The 20,656-nt window shown below is 35.2% G+C and overlaps 1 protein-coding gene across 1 annotated transcript in view; it reads left to right on the top strand.

Moving 5' to 3' along the window:
- Positions 1-1,249: 1,249 nt before the first annotated feature.
- Positions 1,250-20,656, top strand: part of LOC136025746 (uncharacterized) — a 46,667-nt gene continuing 27,260 nt past the window's right edge. The window contains exons 1-2 of the mRNA XM_065701733.1: positions 1,250-1,406; positions 14,007-14,122. Of these exons, the coding sequence (XP_065557805.1) occupies positions 1,367-1,406; positions 14,007-14,122 (156 nt within the window). The 5' untranslated portion in view covers positions 1,250-1,366. The remainder of the gene's footprint in view (positions 1,407-14,006; positions 14,123-20,656) is intronic.

Raw genomic sequence — 20,656 nt, 5'->3', positions numbered from 1 at the left:
TTTGGGGGGACCTAAAATCATTGAAAAAGCTTAGATTTGAGGGATCTGGATGAAACTTGGTGGGAAAAATAAGCATAAGTCTTATATACGTGATTGACATAATTAGAAAGGATGCGCTCTATTTTTTTTAACTCTGAAACATAAAAAAAATGCCGTATTTTTAACTTGCGAAGGAGTAATCGTATCTTCGTGAAACTTCATATTTAGAATGACCTCGTAACTCAGATCTCTTATTTTAAATCTCAACCGGATCCATGGGGGGGGGGCCGAAATCTTAGAAAACACTTAAAGCGGATAGATCAGGATGAAACTGGATGAGAATAATAAAAACAAGTTTAGGATACGTGACTGACATAACCGGACCACATCCACTGTCTTTGGTGGAGCTGGGGGAGGGGTTAATTCTGAAAAATGTGGTATTTGCCAGGAATTATTCCTGTCGTGAAAAACGTTTAAAAAACACGCATCCGTGATCTATCTTCTGGCAATTTTTTTTTTACATTTTTGCAGAAAGGAGCTCAAAAACTCTATAGTAGGGTTCTTTGATGCGCTGAATCTGATGGTATGATTTTCATTAAGATTCCAAGACTTTGACGGGTTGCTTTCCCCTTTTTAAAAAATAAAAGAAATTTTCTCACGCTTGTAACTTTTGATGGGTACAATAAAACTTCACAAGACTCGTATATTTAAAATCAGCATAAAATTCAATTCTTTTGATGTATCTATTTGTATAAAAATTCTGTTTTTTAGAGTTTCGGTTACTTCTGAGCTGGATCACTCCTTACTTATAATTAGTTACCACAAACTGTTTAAAATTAGCTTATGGGAACAATCGGGCTTTGCTCTAAAAACTGGATTTTCAGAAAAGAAAATATTTGTCTTTGAGATAACTTTTTGCGTTACTTTTTAGTAATTCTATTAGGCCGCTGTAGAAAATAAAATTTTTGTCTGTAAAGATACACCCAGCTTTTATTTTAAAACACGGACATGTTTAGAAACCAGTCAAAGGATATCTGTCATTTATTATTACGTCTTAGGGTTTTGCACCAGGAATACATTAACATGTATATTTGGGAATATTAGGGTTTAGAAAAAAGTAAAATATGCAAAGTCAAGACCATGCTGTTTAATTTGTCCCATCTGAATTAACGAGAATGTCAGATAACTCAAGAAAATCCAATGCAGCAGCAGTCAAGTTTAAACGTTGAAACTTGTGTAAAATATAAAGCTGAAAAGCGACATAGGCACATTTAAATTTTGGGGGTGTTTTATTTTGAAATATCAGCAACAGTGTTATTAAGTTTAATGAAGAAACTAAAGCTTTAAAGCCGCTAATATACTTGAAAAATTAATCTGTGACAAAAATATGGTACAAGAAAGAGAGGAAAAGCCATCTGCAAAACAGGGTAAGCTAGGATAGTAATGTAGAATATGAAGTTTTCCCCATCTTAAGAAGATTTTATCTGAATCTTTTGTGTATCTCTGCAATTCTTTTTACAAGAAACATGCCTTTTCACTTCTCTTTCTTCCTTTTCAAGAACATGGCTTTTTGGTAGATATAGCTTTTATTTCAGCAGTGGTTTATTCTTTCATAGGGGGGTCAGTGAGCACTTTTGACTTATCCATGTTTTTTCTTTTGATTATTTGTGTTGAGTGTTTTGGAAAGGGGTTTGTATGTACCCTACAATCTCCTTTAACAAATCATCTGCTGACATTTGCTTCTCATTTAGAGATGTTATCACCAGTATTGACTTTTTCAGTGTCAAATTAGAAGATGCTAGTAGGGGCTTGTCTTCAATGTCTATACTGTAGTCTGAAGAGTTGTTATAGGCTATACAGGCTCATTTATGTCAGGATTATCTCTCCAACTGGAACTCCTTGTTACAAGAAACATGCTTTTTGGCTTTTGACTTCCCTGACTTTCTTCTTTTCCTGGACAATGGCTTTCTTGGCAGATACCTTACATTTTTATCCTAGTTGTTATGTATTCTTTTATTCTTTCACAGAGGTGTCAGTGAGCACTTCTGACTTTTCATATTTCTCCACCTATTCAAATTCCACTTGAAAGCCTTTGGATATGTTTTCCCCAGAAGCTCAGCAATGTTATACACCAATATAGTTTTACATTTATCAAACTTATGGCCTCCTGGTTACAGTAAGCCTTAAAGGGCCCCATGAACATCCTTTCTACTGGCTGTAGTTTGTCAGTAGGCTAGTGTAAAGACAATTAAAAGTATAACACTATTAGGCTATTTTAAGCTAGATCAAGCAATTCAATGGAGTATTAGCTGATCTGGTTGTCTATTTTCAGAAGTATAGATGACTATTTAAAGGGTTTGTCTTGATTAATAAAATTCTGTAAGTTAAACAAAAATTACCTTAAATTGCAGCTTGGAGCAATATAAGGATTATCCATCCTTGTGATGCTCCATGAAAAAAAGAATTTTTTTGGTGTAGATTGCAGCTGTTAGATTAGACTCTTGTGGAGGAATCTGCAGCTTCCCAATTGTAAAGGAACTCCTGGCAGAGCCATTCCCTATCAAGGTGGGACTTGAACATGTCAGTTGAAGTAGCAGAAACTGTTTCTTCAGAGAGCTGGCTCCACATATTGATGATTCTTTGGCTGAAGAAGTGGCTTCTATGTCTACTTGTGGAATGCTGCATGGAGAGCTTCAATGAATGTCCTCTAGTACCAGAATGCAAAGGCTATGCAAAGAGACCGGGAAGGGTGTTTTTAGAGAGGATTTTTTTGGTTAAAATAATGTCACCCCTTTTCCATCAGTATGTCAGCATTGGCAGCTTCAAATGATGTAGTCTTTCTTGATATGGAAATTTATTCATGTTGCTAACCATCTTAGTGGCATGACACTGGACATCCTCAAGCAACTTCATATCTTTTTTGAAGAAAGGGCCTGCCAATGACATTCCAACCTCCAGGCATGGATGTACAAGTGCCTAATATAACTTCATAAGAACTCTAGGGTGTCGGCTGGAGATGGTTCTTTTTATGATATCAAGGGTTTTATTTGCAGAAGATGAAACAGACTTAGCATGGCTGCTAAACTTTAATTGGTGATCTATAATAACCCAAGATCTCTTTCATCAGAAACAGCAGAAAGGAAGTTGTCTTGAAGGAAATACTTACAATGCTTGTTGTGTTTGCCAAAATGGATTACATGGCATTTGTCAACATTGAAAGTCAGAAGCCACATGTTAGCCCATCTTCCTAGTCCTTCAAGATCTGTTTGAATTGATTGCTGGTCAGAGGGAGTAGCTGCTTTTCCAACTAGTTTTGAGTCATCAGCATAAAGGGTAATAAGATTTTAAAGAAGGGTGGGTAGTTTGTTAACATATAAGTTGAAAAGTGTTGGTCCAAGAATAGTGCCCTGGGGCACACCACTTAACACAGTTGTGGGAGAAGAGAAATGAGGAGTTCCTTGTGAATCAAAAACTCTGACACTTTGTGATCTTTCAGAAAGGAAGCCTGTAATCCACTGTACAACACCTTCATTGACACCTGCAGCCCTCAATTTGATTATGAGAAATTCATGACAAACTTTGTCGAATGCTTTGGACAGATCAAGAAGAATCATGTCAACAGGAAAACCCTTATCAAGCAGTGTAGTCACTAATTCATATGTTTGGATGAGGTTAGTGTCCACAGATCTACCAGATCTGAATCCATGTTGTGATGTGGAAAGGATATTATTGACCTATAGATGTTTAATTAGTAGCTTTATTAACAAATCTCTCAAGTACCTTAACAACTGCAGAGGTGATGCTTATAGGACAATAATTTTCTGCTGAGTCTCTTTGTCCCTTTTTATGGATTAAGGTTATATAAGATGTTTTTCAATCATGAAAAAAAAATGGGGAACTACCCCATTTTGAAGGGATACCCAGAGCAGCATGCACAGGGGTAACTGAGAGCTTTTCAACACTCCTTAAGAAGATGTGGATGAACACCATCTGGTCCCTTTGACTTATTTACATCAAGCTGCTCAAGGCTATTGAAAACCATTACTTCACTTACTGACAGATCAGGCATAGGGAAAAGCACTTCATACAGTGGAGGATAAAATTGGGGCATTTATTTTCTGAGCCAATCATAGTGGTTTTCTAGTAAAGCTCTTTTGAATAAAATTTATAGACACTGCTAGCTCAAATTGTGGTCAACTCTTTCAGCTGACATGACCTTCTCTACTTACTTCTAATCTGGCTGTGCAATGATCTTACCTGGCTTGTAGATGTTTTTCAGACCCAACTTGTCAACATTCCAAGTGTCATGTGATCTGAATATGTGTTTAACTTGGCCAGATTGTCAAAGAAAGCTCCTACACTGTGAAGGTTGAAAGCAGTTGCCTATCATAAGTTTTATTACCTGAAATTACCTTAAATCGTATTTGCCAGCAAGATAAGGTGGTAGATCCTCCTGTAGTTCTTGCTGGTGGTGAGTGATGTAATTATGTTGGCTTAGCTTCCCAGTTCAGCCTCCACTCAGCCCTCTCCCAGTCCCTGTTGACTGCAGCCTTGAAGGAGTGGGGAGTCTCAGCTTGGATGGTAGACTTGGATAGGCTATTCCAGAGGGGGACCACCTGAATAGAAAAGAAGCCACGTTGTTCATGAGTTTTAAGGCAATCAATAAAACCACAGTAACAATATTTACCTGCAATTCTTCTGCTGTTTCCACTACCTTTGCCTTTCCAGTTATTTAATATTTTTATACTCTTAGTAAGGGCATAAGTATCTACAGGTTTTGTGTGATAATAGGGGAGAACAGTTGAAATTCATGCCAACAATCATTTTGAATTAAGTTTTTAGTCATTTTTCTTATTTTCTCTGTAAATATTTATCATCTGCTCTAACAGGGTGAAAAAAAAACAAAAAAACAACTCTGGTCCAGATTTGTAGAGATATTCAGCTTTTCAACTTTTTTCATTTTGTCTTGCAGCATTCCTCTAGGGACACTCTTGTCACTTCTAGACAATCTAACTGACTTTTATTGACTGAGACAGAAAAAAACTTCTGTTTTCTTTTCTTCTAGATCCCAGCTGTGTTTCTTTCTTTCCTCCTCTGTTTTATTTCTAATCATTTTATCTTGAAGGAAATTCACGTACTGATTCAATTCACCTACTGGTGTAGCAAGTTTAATGACATCCGAATTAATCAAGTTTAGGGTTTTGAACTTGCCTTCAACCTACAAACATGTTTACACAGCTTTTACAAGTATAGTCTACTTTTGGACACCTTGGTACAGGATGCCAAACCTGCCCTGAGTATTGTGGCCAAATATATGAATTTTTGCCATCCTACAGGATAGACACATGCTAACAGCAAACTGGTGAAGATAGCTCGTCTCAGAAGCTGCCAAAAGACAGGCAAATAATAAGAGAATACAGCATGGGTTTATAGATTTTCTAGTATTTGTATTTAGGTGTAGGCCTTCAGACAAAGTTGAATAAAATTTCAGATTTAATCACCATAAATCATGATCCAATCTGATATTTTTGATTAAAGTATTAATCAAGGCCAGGCATTCTAAAAACATACACTGTCATCTGTTAGAGCTTTCATAATCCACCAGAAATCCCCATAGGTGTTTATGTTTAGATTATTTGCTTTGGCTAAATGTGGGCTGTTCTGATCATGAGCTGGTCTCCACTTTACTAACTTTGATATTTAATATTGCCCAACTTTAAGCTTTTGAATTGAATTCTTAGAACAAGAAGCTGTTACCTAACCATGATCTAATTTGTGTCAACTTGCTTTTATGTTGTTTGTGTTTTCAGGAATTTAGAATTAGAGTAGTGTGATTATTATGCTATAATATTAACAGAAAAGCAGAACATGGAAAATGCTAAATATCAAGTCTTAGCAAAAAATAAAATGAGTAGTTTCTAAAGACCTATATTCAGAGGACCCCAGGAAGCACTTATAACTCCCCCCCCTCCATTACAGAACTGGCTACCCCCCCCCCTAGACAAGATTTTTTCCAAGCAAATGAGGTAAGTACTCCAAAATTCCTTCCAATGAGATACCTGTAGACCCATCATCAAAAGTTTCATTTTCCTAACCTAACTCCTTTTCAGCATAGCTAAAAGTAGCTAAACTAGAATTTTACCAAAATTGGTAACAAACAACAAGTGCTCTCCCTGACAACAGTGGGACTACTGAATAGTACTTGTTAGGCTACTGGATAATGGTATCTGAATCTATTGGTAATTCTTGCAATGAAGATCATGCAAAATATGAGCTTTTAATTTGCAAGAGAATATTAGCTGTTGAAAGTTATGAAAAATTACTAAAGAAGGTTTCCCCTTTTTTACTTCAATTAACTAAACTGGCCTAGGGCTCTAAATTGGATGTTTTTATATATCTGGGGAGTTGAATTGTTTGGTTTCCATGCAAAGTAATTTCTCTATTCTTTAGATTCTTGATGACGGCAGTGTCCAATGGTTCCTGCAATTAAAATTCTAGTCCACAATTCTCTAGCCCAACAACTTTCCAAGATAGCAAGAAGTCAATGGACTAGAATTTTACCTTATTTTTTCAAGTATTTTCTTTTACTAGGGTAGCTTAAAAAGTTTGAAGTTGTCCTCGTCTTTCTTTAATAATGATTTCAGTGTTTTGTACTGATCAATTGCTAAACTAAGCATTGAGTTGAGCTTTGCTCTGTTGTTCAGACTTTTAGGGATCCATTTTGAATTTGTTGATCTCAGGAAGGTGCAAATCAAGTTCATCTGTTCAGCTCAGTTTTTACCTACTGTTAAAATTTTGGTCCATTTCTTAATTCTCTCATATCTGCTTTTACTTCATATATGAGTGGTAGTCATTTGACCTTCAATAGGAGTGACAAAAAATTATAAAATTAGATATAAGCTAATAAAAATGGAAAATAAAGAGAAAACTACATTTTGCCCTCAAAAGAAATGAAAAATTAACCAAAGGCAATTCAGTTTGGGTCTTTTGTAATTTCATTAGATGAACTCAAAATATGATAAATTTTAACATATTATTTTCATAAAAGATCAACTGCCTTTGCTTTACTGCTAAAGAGGTTTGTTTACTGAAAAGAGGTGTCAAATACCCATTCAAAATAATGAAATAAAGAAAGCAATATCCCTGGTGATATGTGGCAATGTAGAAGGCAAAGTGCTTCCACCTTTTGTGTGTTATAAAGCTAAAGGCATTTTTAGTTCATACAGTTGAGGAGACCCTAAAGGAGCTCATTATGCTATGTCTGAGTCAGGATGATTTGAGAGTATACTTTCTGAATAGGGGTTTTTGTCCCTGGCACTCCCTCGCCTGAAGAAAAGAGCAGGGGTGAAGTGAAAGTTTTCATCCCTGGGGTGAAAAGATCTAAAGTCACAACTTGTGCTCCCACTTTTCCGCCAGAGTTTATAAAGTCTTCAGGAAAATCAACAGCTGCTTTGTATACCTTCCATGAAACGCTACAGATATACTGACTGCCACTTAGTGTCCTAAAATAACTGTAAAATAAACACTTAGTGAGTAAAATAGGTAAAATAAAGTAAAACTGGTAAGATAAGGTACTCCCTTGGAAATATAGGGTATTACCTTTTCATATACTGCTACTACATACTATATACATACTACTGCTAGAGTTTATAAAGTCTGTAGAGAAATCAACAGCTGCTTTGTATACCTTCCATGAAACACTACAGATATACTGACTGCCACCTAGTGTTCTAAAATAACTGTAAAATAAACACTTGGTGAGTAAAATAAGTAAAATAAAGTAAAACTGGTAAGATAAGGTACTCCCTTGGAAATATAGGGTATAATTGGTGTTTTAGAGTTGCCCTATAGTCACACAACCAGTTGAGCATTTCTTTTAAGCATCACTTCCAGCTTTTAAAGTGAAAAGGTAATACTCTTTCATCTAGAGTTTCATCAATTTAATTAACCATCTAGTTTATCTCTTTGGTGATCTTGTGCCTCAGGAAATACTGCAACACTTGAACAGTGCCTAATTTCAGACATTCATTTTGTAAACAAAAAAATTGATAAAAATAAAAAAAAGAATCAAGTTTTTTGAATCAAGTTTTTTGATTTGAATTTGGGAGAAATTTATATTAGCAATTTTTTTCTACATTTAAACCTAAGGAATGTTACCCTAACAGCCTTGCATATTTAATTAGCTGTATCCAATCACATTTCTCTTATCATATCCATGTTATTATTTATTTATTTATAAAAGCACTGAAGACAAGTCAAAAGTGGTTTGTAACACTTTGATCGTTTGTTTACTGGATCATAATAGCAGAACATTCAGCCACTTTCAAAGTGATTAAGACTGTCTTCAATAGGATGTGCCAGCAGATCTGGTCCCTCTCTTTCAGACTCAGAATCAGGTGACTGTGTGTGTTCTGAAACCCCCCAGACTAAAGTTCTGGATACTGCTATGATGCTTATCAATTTTTACCTCCGGCCTCCACATTTAGAACTAATTCTTTAGTTATCTGAGGTTCTTTTAAAACAACTACTGAAACACAAGGGCCATTAAGCTAGAATAAGAATTTTTTAAAGAAATTAGAGTAAGTAACAACTCATTTGGTAGCAATTGGTTGAAAACAGGGCTAAATCTTAGAAAAAGGCACTGAAACTTTCAGCTTCCAATTGACTGAGCCCCTTTTTAAGTTTATTCAAATCTTGAAAAGGGCACTCCAACTTTTGATTTCCAGTTGACCAAGTCCCCTCCAAAGTTTAGTCAAATATGGCTGGATAAGTATAATGAACTAGTGCAAAATTACTCATAAGATTAGACATAAGTTGTATTACACATAAGTTGTCACATGGTGAACAGTTCAAATATTTAGACAAGAAGATAAGTAGTTCAACTGAGAGAGAATAAAAGAATTTATATTATACACGAAAAAGCATTTGCTTTTTTCTTAGCAATAATCTCGGAAGTAAAGTAAAGATGGATTGAAGGAGATTTTTGTCGTGTATATATTGCTTTGAAAATTTCATTTCTTAGAGTTTTGATTTAGATTAGCAAGAAACATCATTAATAGTGTGCTACCTAAAACTATTAGGTGTGATTAATTCTAAAACTGACAGTTGGGTTGAAGGATTTCAATCAATTCTTGTTTGTCAAGTTGTTTTTGTAACATCAGAATCAGCTGATTTCCCTGTTAAGATTGTCCTCCCTTGGAAAAAAAGAAGCCCCGAAATAAATGGCCATGCATTTGCCACGTATCTAAGTAGGCTCTTATTAGGCTAATTAGGCATGTATCTAATTAGGCTAATTAGGAATACCAGTAGAAGTCCAGTCATTGGTGTTTGATTATCAATGAAAAAAATAAATTACAATGCATTTATTGAGTGGATTGATTTTTTTGATCTTCCTGGAAAAATCTTTTGAGCCTACTCACTATATACTGTGAAATAGTTGCTTGTCATAGTATGTTAGAATATGTAAATTTGATTGCCCGTACTAAGAAACTAAAGCCTAAAAATAAAGACTAATTATCAGAATCAGCTGATTTCCATGTTATTATGGCCTTCCAACGGGAAAAAAGATCTCCCAAAATAGTGTTGTTGTTAATAAAAAGGACCCAAGTCATGAATGAAAATTCTTTCCCATATTTGACAGATTTTCCTACCAGATTGAAACATTTTCTTTATTTTCATAAATTGTCTCAATACATTTGAACTTTGAATAATTTACTGTATTTAAAGGTTTTACTTGCCTGGCTAAGCATAAGGAACTAGTGGGAAATTACAAGTAAGAGTATATTAAATCCTAACTTTGGCTTGATAAGAAATTTGCTTTTTCGTACGTTTTTCTTAATATCATTCCATCAGAAGTTGAAGTCACATGTCCTTTCTCACAATACAGTTTGATGGCCTTGTTTGCAAGTAAAGTTGTCAATCCCCCCCCCACACTTTCCTCCAGTCTGGTATTTTTCACGACTTACCGTATGATTGCCATGGAAATGGCTTGCTTTGACGAATTTGACACCCAATATTCCCCATCCCCAATCCATGAATGGTGGTTCTCCTTGTCTGGTTGTAGGATTTTCGCTAACAATCAAAATTGATGCCGTTAATTCGTCAATGAAAATGAAATTACAACAACCCGACTGTCGATTTTAGAATTAATTATATCTAATAGTTTTAGGTGGTAAAGTATAAATAGTGTTTCGTATTAATAGTAATCAATACTCCGCAAAATAAAATTAAGTTGCAATATATACACAAAAAGTATCTCCTTCTGTTTCTTCCTATCCCTTTTTACTTTTACTTACTAGATTTTTGCTAAGAGAAAGCTTTTTCCTGTATAGCATATATTCATCGTTTTCTCTCTGAGATGAGCTGTTTATTTTCTGCAATCATTTCATGTATTGTCTAAATATTTAAACTATTCACCTTGTGACAACGGAATGGTTGAAGCCACGCCCGGAAACAACAGGTACCGTGGTTCAATCCCCCGTGTCGCAAGGAATGTGGTCTCTTCTTGACATTAAATAATTTTTGTTCTATGAAGCCTCTAATTCTTTTCATAAAATCGAAAATTGTTGTTTAATTGAAAAAAAATGTAGCGATATTTGTGTTTAGGTGTATAGGTGACAATCAGTTTTATGTTTGGTAATATTAGAAAATATCAGTAATTTTACTCAGAGACAGACTATTTATATTTTCTATCCATGGTTCGAGGTTCAATTCTGCGGTTTACAAGGACTTTGCGGCTTTAAAATGTATAATCATATTTTTTTTTTTGAAATTTTAAGGTAAATTAAAAAATGGGTAATATTTCAGTTTAGGTATATAGGCTACATATTTTAATTTTTATGATCCTGCTTGCTAATAGGCTCTTCGATACCTTAAAGAATCACTATTGAATCATATTTTGTCCATTAAAGAATCACTAAAAAATCATATCTTGTCCATTAAAGAATCACTAAAGAATCATATCTTGTCCATTAAAGAATCACTAACGAATCACTCTATCTTGTCCATTACTAGCTTTTTAGTTGGTGTGGCCGAATTATTTAGAATGGTTTTGGTGGTTTTACCATAACTTGTATAGCTTTGACTTGAGATCCGAATAAGTAACAGAGGACTAAAAACCGACACATACTTTCCCGGAAATCTTAGAAAAAAATTTAGCTTCTCCTGTTTTGTGCCAAAGATAGAGACATTAAGATCTAATTAAACTGATATGATTAGAAAGCACATTTTTGAACGGAGTAGATTTTCTTTTTAAAGTTAAGGAAATGACAGCTCTTAAAAATATTCTAGTACATCTGCTCTGAAAACATGAAAATGCGGCTCAAAAGAAGGCTCATTGAATAATTTGACAGCTTTGGTAGTTTCTTGTTGTGCTAACTGCCTTGATTGAAATTTTTGCGGACAATATACACATTATTTATGTTGTACGCGGATTAGAAAGTGCTTTGCTTAACAATAAGTAATAGATGATACTTTCCTTCTATTTTAAACTAGCCTCTCGTTAGATTCTCAAATTTGTTGGCATAACTATGTCAACATATCAATTTTTATCAAAATTGCTTCGAAAGCGCCCTGTATCTTTGTCTTCGAGGCTGTCAGCCGACGCTGACATTTGCAAAACTAAATTTTTTATATCGGCTTTTGGTAAATTTTGAAACTTTTTTAATATTTTTGATATCGGTAGTGAAGAATGAAGAAAGATAAACACAGCCAGTGAGATAAGAGAAAACAATGCCAATGTTTAGGTTGATATTATATATTATTTAATTAATGCCAATGATTACTTAGATTATATTGCCTGTTACCATATATAAACTTAGAAACTTAAATTATATGGTTCAAATGTTTTTAACCTGTAAATTTAATCTGAAGGTGGTGACCTGTTTTTTTTTGTAAATTCTTTCAAATAAATATATTGTTTTATTATCCGTTGAACACCGGAATTGTTTGATCATTCATTTCTCGAATTATTTTTATGATTTCAATTTTACAGAATTTTTGTGGATATAGATTCTGTTTATTGACGAAAAAAATGGTCAATTTGAACTAACAATTTGAACTAACTAGAAAAAGCTCCCTGTATCTTTGTCTTCGAGACTGTCAGACATTTGCAAAATTAAATTTTTGATATCGAAACTCATTGTTTTGGTTTGGGTGTGGAGTTCAGGGGAGGGGACTATATCGGAGGATCTTTCCTTGGAGGAATATTTCATGGGAGAAGAGAAATTCAGTGAAAAGGGCGCAGGATTTTCTAGCATTACTATTAAAAAAAAAACAATTAAAATATAAACATGAAAAAGTTTTTTCAATTGAAAGTAAGGAGAAGCATTAAAACTTAAAACGAACAGAGATTATTACGCATATGAGGGGTTCTAAAAATACTTTAGCATAAAGAGCGAGGTATTTAGGAGGAGATAAATACTTCGCTCTTTATGCTAAAATTTTTTTAAGTAATTTCAACTATTTATTCTACGGCCTTTCTGACTCAGTGGTCATTCTTAAAGAATTGGCACAAAACAAGATTTAGTGTGAAGAGCGAGGTATTAACGAGGGGACCAACCCCTTCGTATATATAATCAAAAATATAAGAATATAAAAGTTTGTTACGTAAGTTAATCCTTAACTTACGTATATTTTTTATTAATAAAAACGTTCGTTAAAAATTAAAAGATCTAGTTGCCTTTTTAAGTAACCGAAAAATTGGAGGGCAACTAGTCCTCCTTCCCCACCCCTTATTTCTCAAAATCGTCTGATCAAAACTAAGAGAAAACCATTTAGCCAAAAAAAGAATTAATATGCAAATTTCATTTTAATAATTTATGCACGGAGAGCCAAAATCAGACATGCATTAATTCAAAAACTTTCAGTAATTAAATAAAAAAAACAAGTTTTTTGAAATGAAAGTAAGGAGCGACATTAAAACTGAAAACGAACAGAAATTACTCCGTATATGAAAGGGGCTTTTCCTCCTCTACACCCCGCTCCTTGCGCTAAAGTTTGATTCTTTCTCGCAACTCTACTTAGAAAAAAACACTTTAGCGTAAGGAGCGGGGTGTAGAGGAGGAAAAGCCCTTTGAACTCTTATATAGAAGTTTCCAGCTCACATAAAAAAAAAAAAACGTGGAATTTTGTATTTTTTTTGCCTAAAGAAAGATCAAGGATGTATGTTTATTTATTTGTTTGTCTGTTGTTATTTTTTTCTTTCAGGTATTATCGTATCAAACCAAAACCCTAACCCCCACACACACGACCCCCCGAAACCGCTTAAGAAACTACTGTATATTAATGAAGGTTGGCCCCTCCTCGTGGGGTTTAGCCTACGCAGAAGTTCCCAATTCTTTAAGAAAAACTCCTGATACACATGGGTCATTTAATTATAACTATAAGAGGCTTTTTTAAAAGTACTAAAAAAAATTCAACGTGAATTGAAGTATCAGAGAGAGCACAGCCCCCCTAATACGTGTTATTTATGTTCGTTTTAATTTTAATGTTACTTCTCACTTTTAGTTGAAAAAAACTTTTTTTTTTGCTTAATCCAAAAAGGATCCACAAATTGAGTCTAATACCTATGGATGTATGCTAGTTTTGTTCAAGCCTTAGTATAAAGATTCTGCATTTCGGGAGGGGAGTGGGGTCTCTGAAATTATTTATATTGGGGAAGTTTTCTTTGGCTTCTTTGTTATCTTGTGCATTGCTAGACCTAGGTAACATTGATTATATCTTCTTTTTCCCTCGGATCGTTTGTTTTCGCTCTGTCTCTCTAGAATTTCGTCTTGGGTATCAGTAATTTGGCACAATCAAATATTGGCAACCAAATATTCCTTCACACCCATAGGTTAGCATAGATATAGCTCTTGGGAGGGAGGGGGGATCAAAACAGCCCATCTTTAGGCTGAAATTTCTCTGGGAGGGATTTTGCAGACCAATCTCAGGGAGTAATTCTACTTTCTTCCCTCATGATTTAAATACTGATTCCTGAGGCTTTTTTTACCGTAATTAAAAAAAAAATATATATTTGTTTGTTTTAGATTGGTCGCCAGACGAGCTGCAGAGGTTATATAATGTTGCAAAGGATTTTGCGAAAAAGACAAAAAGAATTGTATCCTGGGATAAGCTTATAAAAGATTATTTCCCATGGGATGAGGTAAGTATTTGTCTTTTTTTTTATTGAAATTTTACAGGGTACCTATAAAGTATCTTCATAATTAGCAATTTATTACAGAGGCATTCGCTGAAACATTTTGACTAGGTTTATTTTATCTACTATACTTGAAAAGTACAAGTTGCACTACGCAAAAGAAGACAGTACTCACGTTCTTGCCAGGTTTGCTGGAAGATAGCTTCATCAATGGTTGCGGTAGTATTAAATCCTTTATTGTTGTTCGAATCACTACATTCTTCACCTAACCCTATAAAAAGAAGTCCGATGGGTCAGTTGCGTCAATTCACGATTTTTTTTGGGTGGGGGGGGGATCAGTATCTCAATTCAGCATATATTTCTCCATATCTGCAGACAAGGGCCAAACTTTTTTTTATATAGAAATATAGAAAGGCATCTATTGATAAATATACCTTAAGAAAGATGTATGTAAAAGTCTAGGGGAAAGAGCAAAAAAGCCCCCCCCCCCACTAGGGGAAAGAGTGGATATAGACTTAAATCTACTCCCCAAGAGATAACGTTTGCTGGAAGATAGCTTCATCAATGGTTGCAGGAGTATTAAATCCTTTATTGTTGTTCGAATCGCTACATTCTTCACCTAACCCTATAAAAAAAAGTCCGATGGGTCAGTCGCGTCAATTCACGATTTTTTTTTGGGTGGGGGCTCAGTATCTCAATTCAACATATATTTCCCCATATCTGCAGACAAGGGCCAAACTTTTTTTTTATAGAAATATCATAGAAAGGCATCTATTGATAAATATACCTTAAGAAAGATGTATGTAAAAGTCTAGGGGAAAGAGCAAAAAAAAAAATCTGAGGGAAATAGGCGTGCCTCTTCCTTCCAATTAATTTGTCCAAGGGAGTGATATCTGACGAAGGCAGTAGCCACAGAGCCTGCTTAGCCCTTTCAATCCATGTGGTTTGGGACGAGGGTCAGTGGTGTGACTGGGTAATCTCAGCCAAAGTCGACCCAACTTGTAATGAGTACCTGGAGAAACCTGGTAAAAATAAGCAGGAAGGGTGTGATATCACAGGATGACTGGCCCCCAGCCTCCCATGGCACTTCCTGGCTAAAGGGCCATGAAACAGAGATCAGCTCCGCCGGTAAGGACTGTAATAGTGTTACTTAGTATTGTAAGGTGTTTAGCGCTATAAGGAGTAATAGTGTTATAAGGAGTAAGAGGTATCGTAGTGTTATAAGGGCCAGTGCCGTATTACTTTTTCTATTCTTTAAATCAACCAGTATGATGATATTTGGGGAACGGCAGTCCCCAATTGCCTGATGCACCATCTTGGTTATTTTGGTAGATGGTACCCTTATCATTTCCTGGAATTTCCAAATTAATATACTCAGTTATTCCTGTGACACACCCTTTTGACATTTTCAATCAAATGAGCCTCTTCTAATGATCACACGACCTCCCCGAAAAAAGTCTTATCCATAAAAGTCTTATATGACCCTGGGAATAACCTACAACCCTTACCCCCAGACTCTGAGTATTCTGGCAATCCCAAAGGCCTTGTTATATAATCTTTGGGCTATTTTTGAACAAATGACTATCAAAAAATTTCTATCGGATGCATTTGGGGAAAATACGACGTGGAGGCGGGCGGCTGTGCAAGATCTCTTCCACTCTTAAAGAAGGCATTGGAACATCTTATTTCCAATCCAATAAGCCCCATCTGGAGTTTATACGACGACCCTTAATATAAAACCTCATATGCCTTTGGGGCATAACTTAAAATCCTTGGGCTGATGACTCTGAGGAGGTTGTTATCCTCAAAGACATAATTTCCATACCTTTTAACTACGCTGAACAAAATTGCTGTCTAAAAATTTTGATTGTATGTTTTGGGAATCGATGGGTGTGGGAGGGGGAGGCTTGCTGCCCTCTCATCACTTTTGACTATTTAAAAGGGTTCTAGTCCTCCAATATAATGAGACTTTTTTGAAGTTTTTGCGACAACAAAATGGCCATGTCAACATTTCTATTAGGTGCTTTTCGGGAAAATACGAGGTGTGGGGGGATATCTGCCCTCCGAGAACTTTAAATCTTAAAAAGAACACTATAGCTTTTAATTACCAATTCAATGAGCCCTCTTCGAAGTTTATTTGACCATCCTTTCATAAAAACCTTGTATGCCCCCAAGGCATAACATACAGAGAGAGAGATAGAGAGATAGGTTTATTTAAAACAACATCGTAGCTAACAGCTAATTTGCGTTGCTTCACTATACTAAATAACAAACTAACAGAAAAAAAGGTACAAACAAACTTGCGTCGCGATTCGTGCGTAGATTATTATCAAAGACATAATTTCTAGACCTTTTCACTACGCTGAACAAAATGGCTATCTCAAAATTTTGATTTGATGTATTTGGGCAAATGATGGGCGTGTGAGAGGGGTTTGTTGCTCTCCGTCCACTTTCGAATATTAAAAAGGGCACTAGCCCTTTCGATCTCCAATCGAATGAGCCCTTATTAAGTTTATACGACAACTCTTTCAATACGAAGAGCCCTAGTCTAAAAAAAATGTATTGTTCCCACATCACTCTTTACTTAGGCAGCGTTATTGCGCTGCCTATGATTGTGGAAATTGAGAAGTCATAGACTGAATTGATATTAAATACAGTAAACTTATGTCCAATCAGGTAAAACATGAAAGGTCCATGATATTTCAGGGAAAAAAAATAATGCTTTTATATTTCAGGAGAATAGTTTGGAGAGAGTTTGGCAGCGAAAAATTGCGAGCATAGGACTCGATATGTTGAGGGGAGTTGTCCTGTTGGGGGGAGGGGGATTGTCATTCTCAAAGACATAATTTCCGGAACTTTTCACGACGCTGAACAAAATGGCTATATCAAAATTTTGATTTGATGTATTTGGGCTAATGATGGGCGTGCGAGAGGGGTTTGTTGCCCTCCGTTCACTTTCGCATATTAAAAAGGGGACTAACCCTTTCAATTTTCAATCGAATGGGCCCTTTTTTAAGTTTATACGATAACTCCTTCGATACGAAGAGCCTTAGTCTAAAAAATATATGCATTGTTCCCATATCACTCTTCACTTAGGCAGCGTTATTGCGCTGCCTATGATTTTGGAAATTGAGAAGTCATAGATTGAATTAATATTAAATACAATAAACTTATGTCGAATCAGCTAAAACATGAAAGATTCATGATATTTCAGGGAAAAAAACATTGCTTTTATATTTCAGGAGAATAGTTTGGAGAGAGTTTGGCACTGAAAATTTACGAGCATAGGACTCGATACGGTGTTCTGTCAAGTGCAGTTGGGGATAGTTGGGCAATACGTTGTCGGTCAAAGTTTTCGATCAACCTTTTACGAGGTCTTCCTCGTGGTCGAAGTCCTTCAGTTGTTCCTTCAAGCGCGATCTTGGGCACGTTCGGGATTCATTCGTTTTACATTGCCGAACCAGTGCAGTCGCTGTTTTATATTTTGAAGTACCCAAGATGAAGATTCATTTTATGTATATATAGTTATCAAATTCAGTTTTAATGATTTGGTTGAGGAACATTGGTAGAAAAGAATATTGATAAAACATTTTTATTTTAACGGTTCAACCTTGTTTTTGAACTAACTATTCATTTACTGAGTTCTAGTCAAACTGGCCTATGGCCTCGTGTGTCTGATTGACAAATTGTACCGAGAATTGATAACAATCTTGTCTTTTTAGAATAAAACACTCCTGGCGCTTGATTCTCATTTCTTTTGTTGAGCGAAAACATAAAACAAGATAAAATAACCACCTGATACTAACAGGGCACCAAAATCCAGCAAAAAAAATAAACAAATAAAAAGAATAATGATCAGTGCGAAGGTAAAACTATCCTAGACTTAAATGCGCTGGTGATTTGAATGAAGAAAATTGTTTTTTGTATGAATTTTCTTTTTTTAATGTCATTGAGGAAGAGGAAATAAATCGTTTTTATATCTTTTGAGGTCAGGAGGCATGAGGAGGGAGGTATTTTTTTAATGTCACTGTGGAAAAAGAAATCAATGGTTTTTTGTATCTTTTGAGATCAGAAAGCATGAGGAGGGATGCATTTTTTTTTTAATGTCACTGAAGAAGAGAAAATCAATAGTTTTCTATGTCTTTTGAGATCAGGAGGCAAGAGGAGGGACACATTTTTTAAATGTTATTGAGGAAGAGGAAATCAATGGTATTCTTTGTATTTTTTTGAGATCAGAGGGCATGAGGATGGAGGCATTTTGTATGCCATTGAGGCAGAGGAAATCAATGATTTTTGTATCTTTTGAGATCAGGAGGCATTGAGGAAGAAGAAATAAATGGTTTTTCTATCTTTTGAGATCGGAGGGCATGAGGAGGGAGGCATTTTGTATGCCATTGAGGAAGAGGAAATCAATGGTTTTTTGTATTTTTTGAGATCAGAGGGCATGAGGAGGGAGGTATTTTGTATGCCATTGAGGAAGAGGAAATCAATGGTTTTTTGTATCTTTTGAGGTCAGGAGGTATGAGGAGGGAGGCATTTTTTAATGTCGTCGAGGAAAAGGAATTCAATGTTTTTTTTGTATCTTTTGAGATCAGGAGGCATGAGGGGGAGACATTTTTTGCCATTGAGGAAAAGGAAATCAGTGGTTTTTTGTATCTTTTGAGATCAGGAGGCATGAGGAGGGAGACATTTTTTTAATGTCATCGAGGAAGAGGAAATCAATGGTTTTTTGTATCTTTTGAGATCAGGAGGCATGAGGAGGGAGACATTTTTTTTAATGTCATTGAGGAAAAAGAAACCAATGGTTTTTGTATCTTTTGTGAGTTCAGGAGGCATGACTAGACTTGGAAATTTATGTTAAGAAAACTAAGTCGCCTAGACTGGGAATAAATAAAGGCTGATCAAGGAGAAGATTGATCAAGATTGATCAAGTAACAGTTTTGTGGGCGATATTATTAGCAAAAATGATGGGGAAGATGTTAAAAGTAGAACAGTCAAGGCCTATGATATTTTTTCACTGTCGAAAAGGTTTTGAAAAATAGGAAGATAATTCTGGGATCCAAGATTAAAATATTGGAAGTTATAATGATTTCAAATGTTATAGTGATGGCAGTGGTTATAGTGGGCAGTGAAGTTATAGTGATGGCAGTGGTTTTAAACGTGGGCGTTTCAGAAGACGAAGGGCCAGAGGAATTGTCTACGGATTATCTTAGGTACCTGTTTGATATACTGAATTTCATACTGGAAGCTGTACAGAATATGTGTTTCTATCCTGTTTTAGGGCTATAATGAAAGACAGATAGAGATGCTTAGGTCAGATTTTGCGGCTGAAGGATAACAGATTGCCAATATGACCAAACGAAAAACGGATCGTCCCCGAATGGGGGGGAGGGGGAGCTAAGAGGTCGCAAGAAAGGATTTAAAGGAAATTGGAACTTCTTGGGAGGGTGTGAAGAAGGAAGGATTGAATAGAAATAATAATTTCTTAGACCACACTGCTTTTCCATTTAAGAAAAATTAAGCAAAAAAACAACAAAAACAACGGGTTTGGTTTCAACAAAGCAGTGAAAAAATAATAAAAACAAAAAACTTTCATTAAAAAAAATATTCTGAATATTTCAGCCCCATTTCCGGGAGCCTTTTTCAGCGGAAAAAACGAAAAAAAAAAACAAAAAAGAAAGAAAGTTGTTTTTAAAAATATAACACGCACATAAAAAGAAAACTAAACTCACGAAAAAAGTAAATAAGAACAACTCACATTATAAATAAACTTCCTGCACTAATGTCACAACGTAAGAATAAAGCCAAAGCGAATGTCTATAGTGAAACCACGGGTTACTCCTCTCAACATTCAGTGTATAAATGGGAATCTATTAAACGTGAAGACTATATTTATTTTATCAAACAAAAAAAGCTCACCAAACTCCAGATCCATCACCCCTAACGAAGTTTCTCAGGTTAACAAATAAATTCATGAATAATAAATTAAATGAATTTTTTGTTTGTTTGCTAGTTTAGCTGCAGTCCGTTGACTTTTTTCGGATTTAACCTCATTCTGACTTTTGTTCGCAAGGTTATCATTTATTCCATGACTATTATGTAAATCACTATTGGTTCACCATTTCACCTGCTCCTTAATTAAACTATTATTAATTGAGTTTATCCTAAAAATCCCCTTCATCTCTGTTAATACTAATATGCTCATAGATAATTCTTTTTTATTTCTATAATTTTTTTTTGAAACTTTGCAAAGATTCTACAGACGTAGCTAAAATTCTTGTCTGATCAAAAAAAATATTGTGATGAGGAAAGTTAAAAATGTTTTCAGTAACAGCTGGTTCAATGGTTTACTGTTTTTGATTATGTTTTAGCGAGCAACCTATGGCATTTTTGTGTTGCTTTAGCCTATTTTCTAAATTCTGCTGTCTTCATCATGCATAACATTTACCACAAGAGCATAAAATTTTGTATACTCCAATTTTTGGAACCTTGGTTCCAAAATTATTTTTGGAACCTTGGTAGGTATGCTGTCCCTTGCCC

This window comes from Artemia franciscana, chromosome 1 (assembly GCF_032884065.1).
Source record: "Artemia franciscana chromosome 1, ASM3288406v1, whole genome shotgun sequence".
NCBI classification, from domain to species: Eukaryota; Metazoa; Arthropoda; class Branchiopoda; order Anostraca; family Artemiidae; genus Artemia; species Artemia franciscana.
Note: the sequence above shows the minus strand (reverse complement) of the source record. Positions and strands in the feature narration are given on the sequence as shown.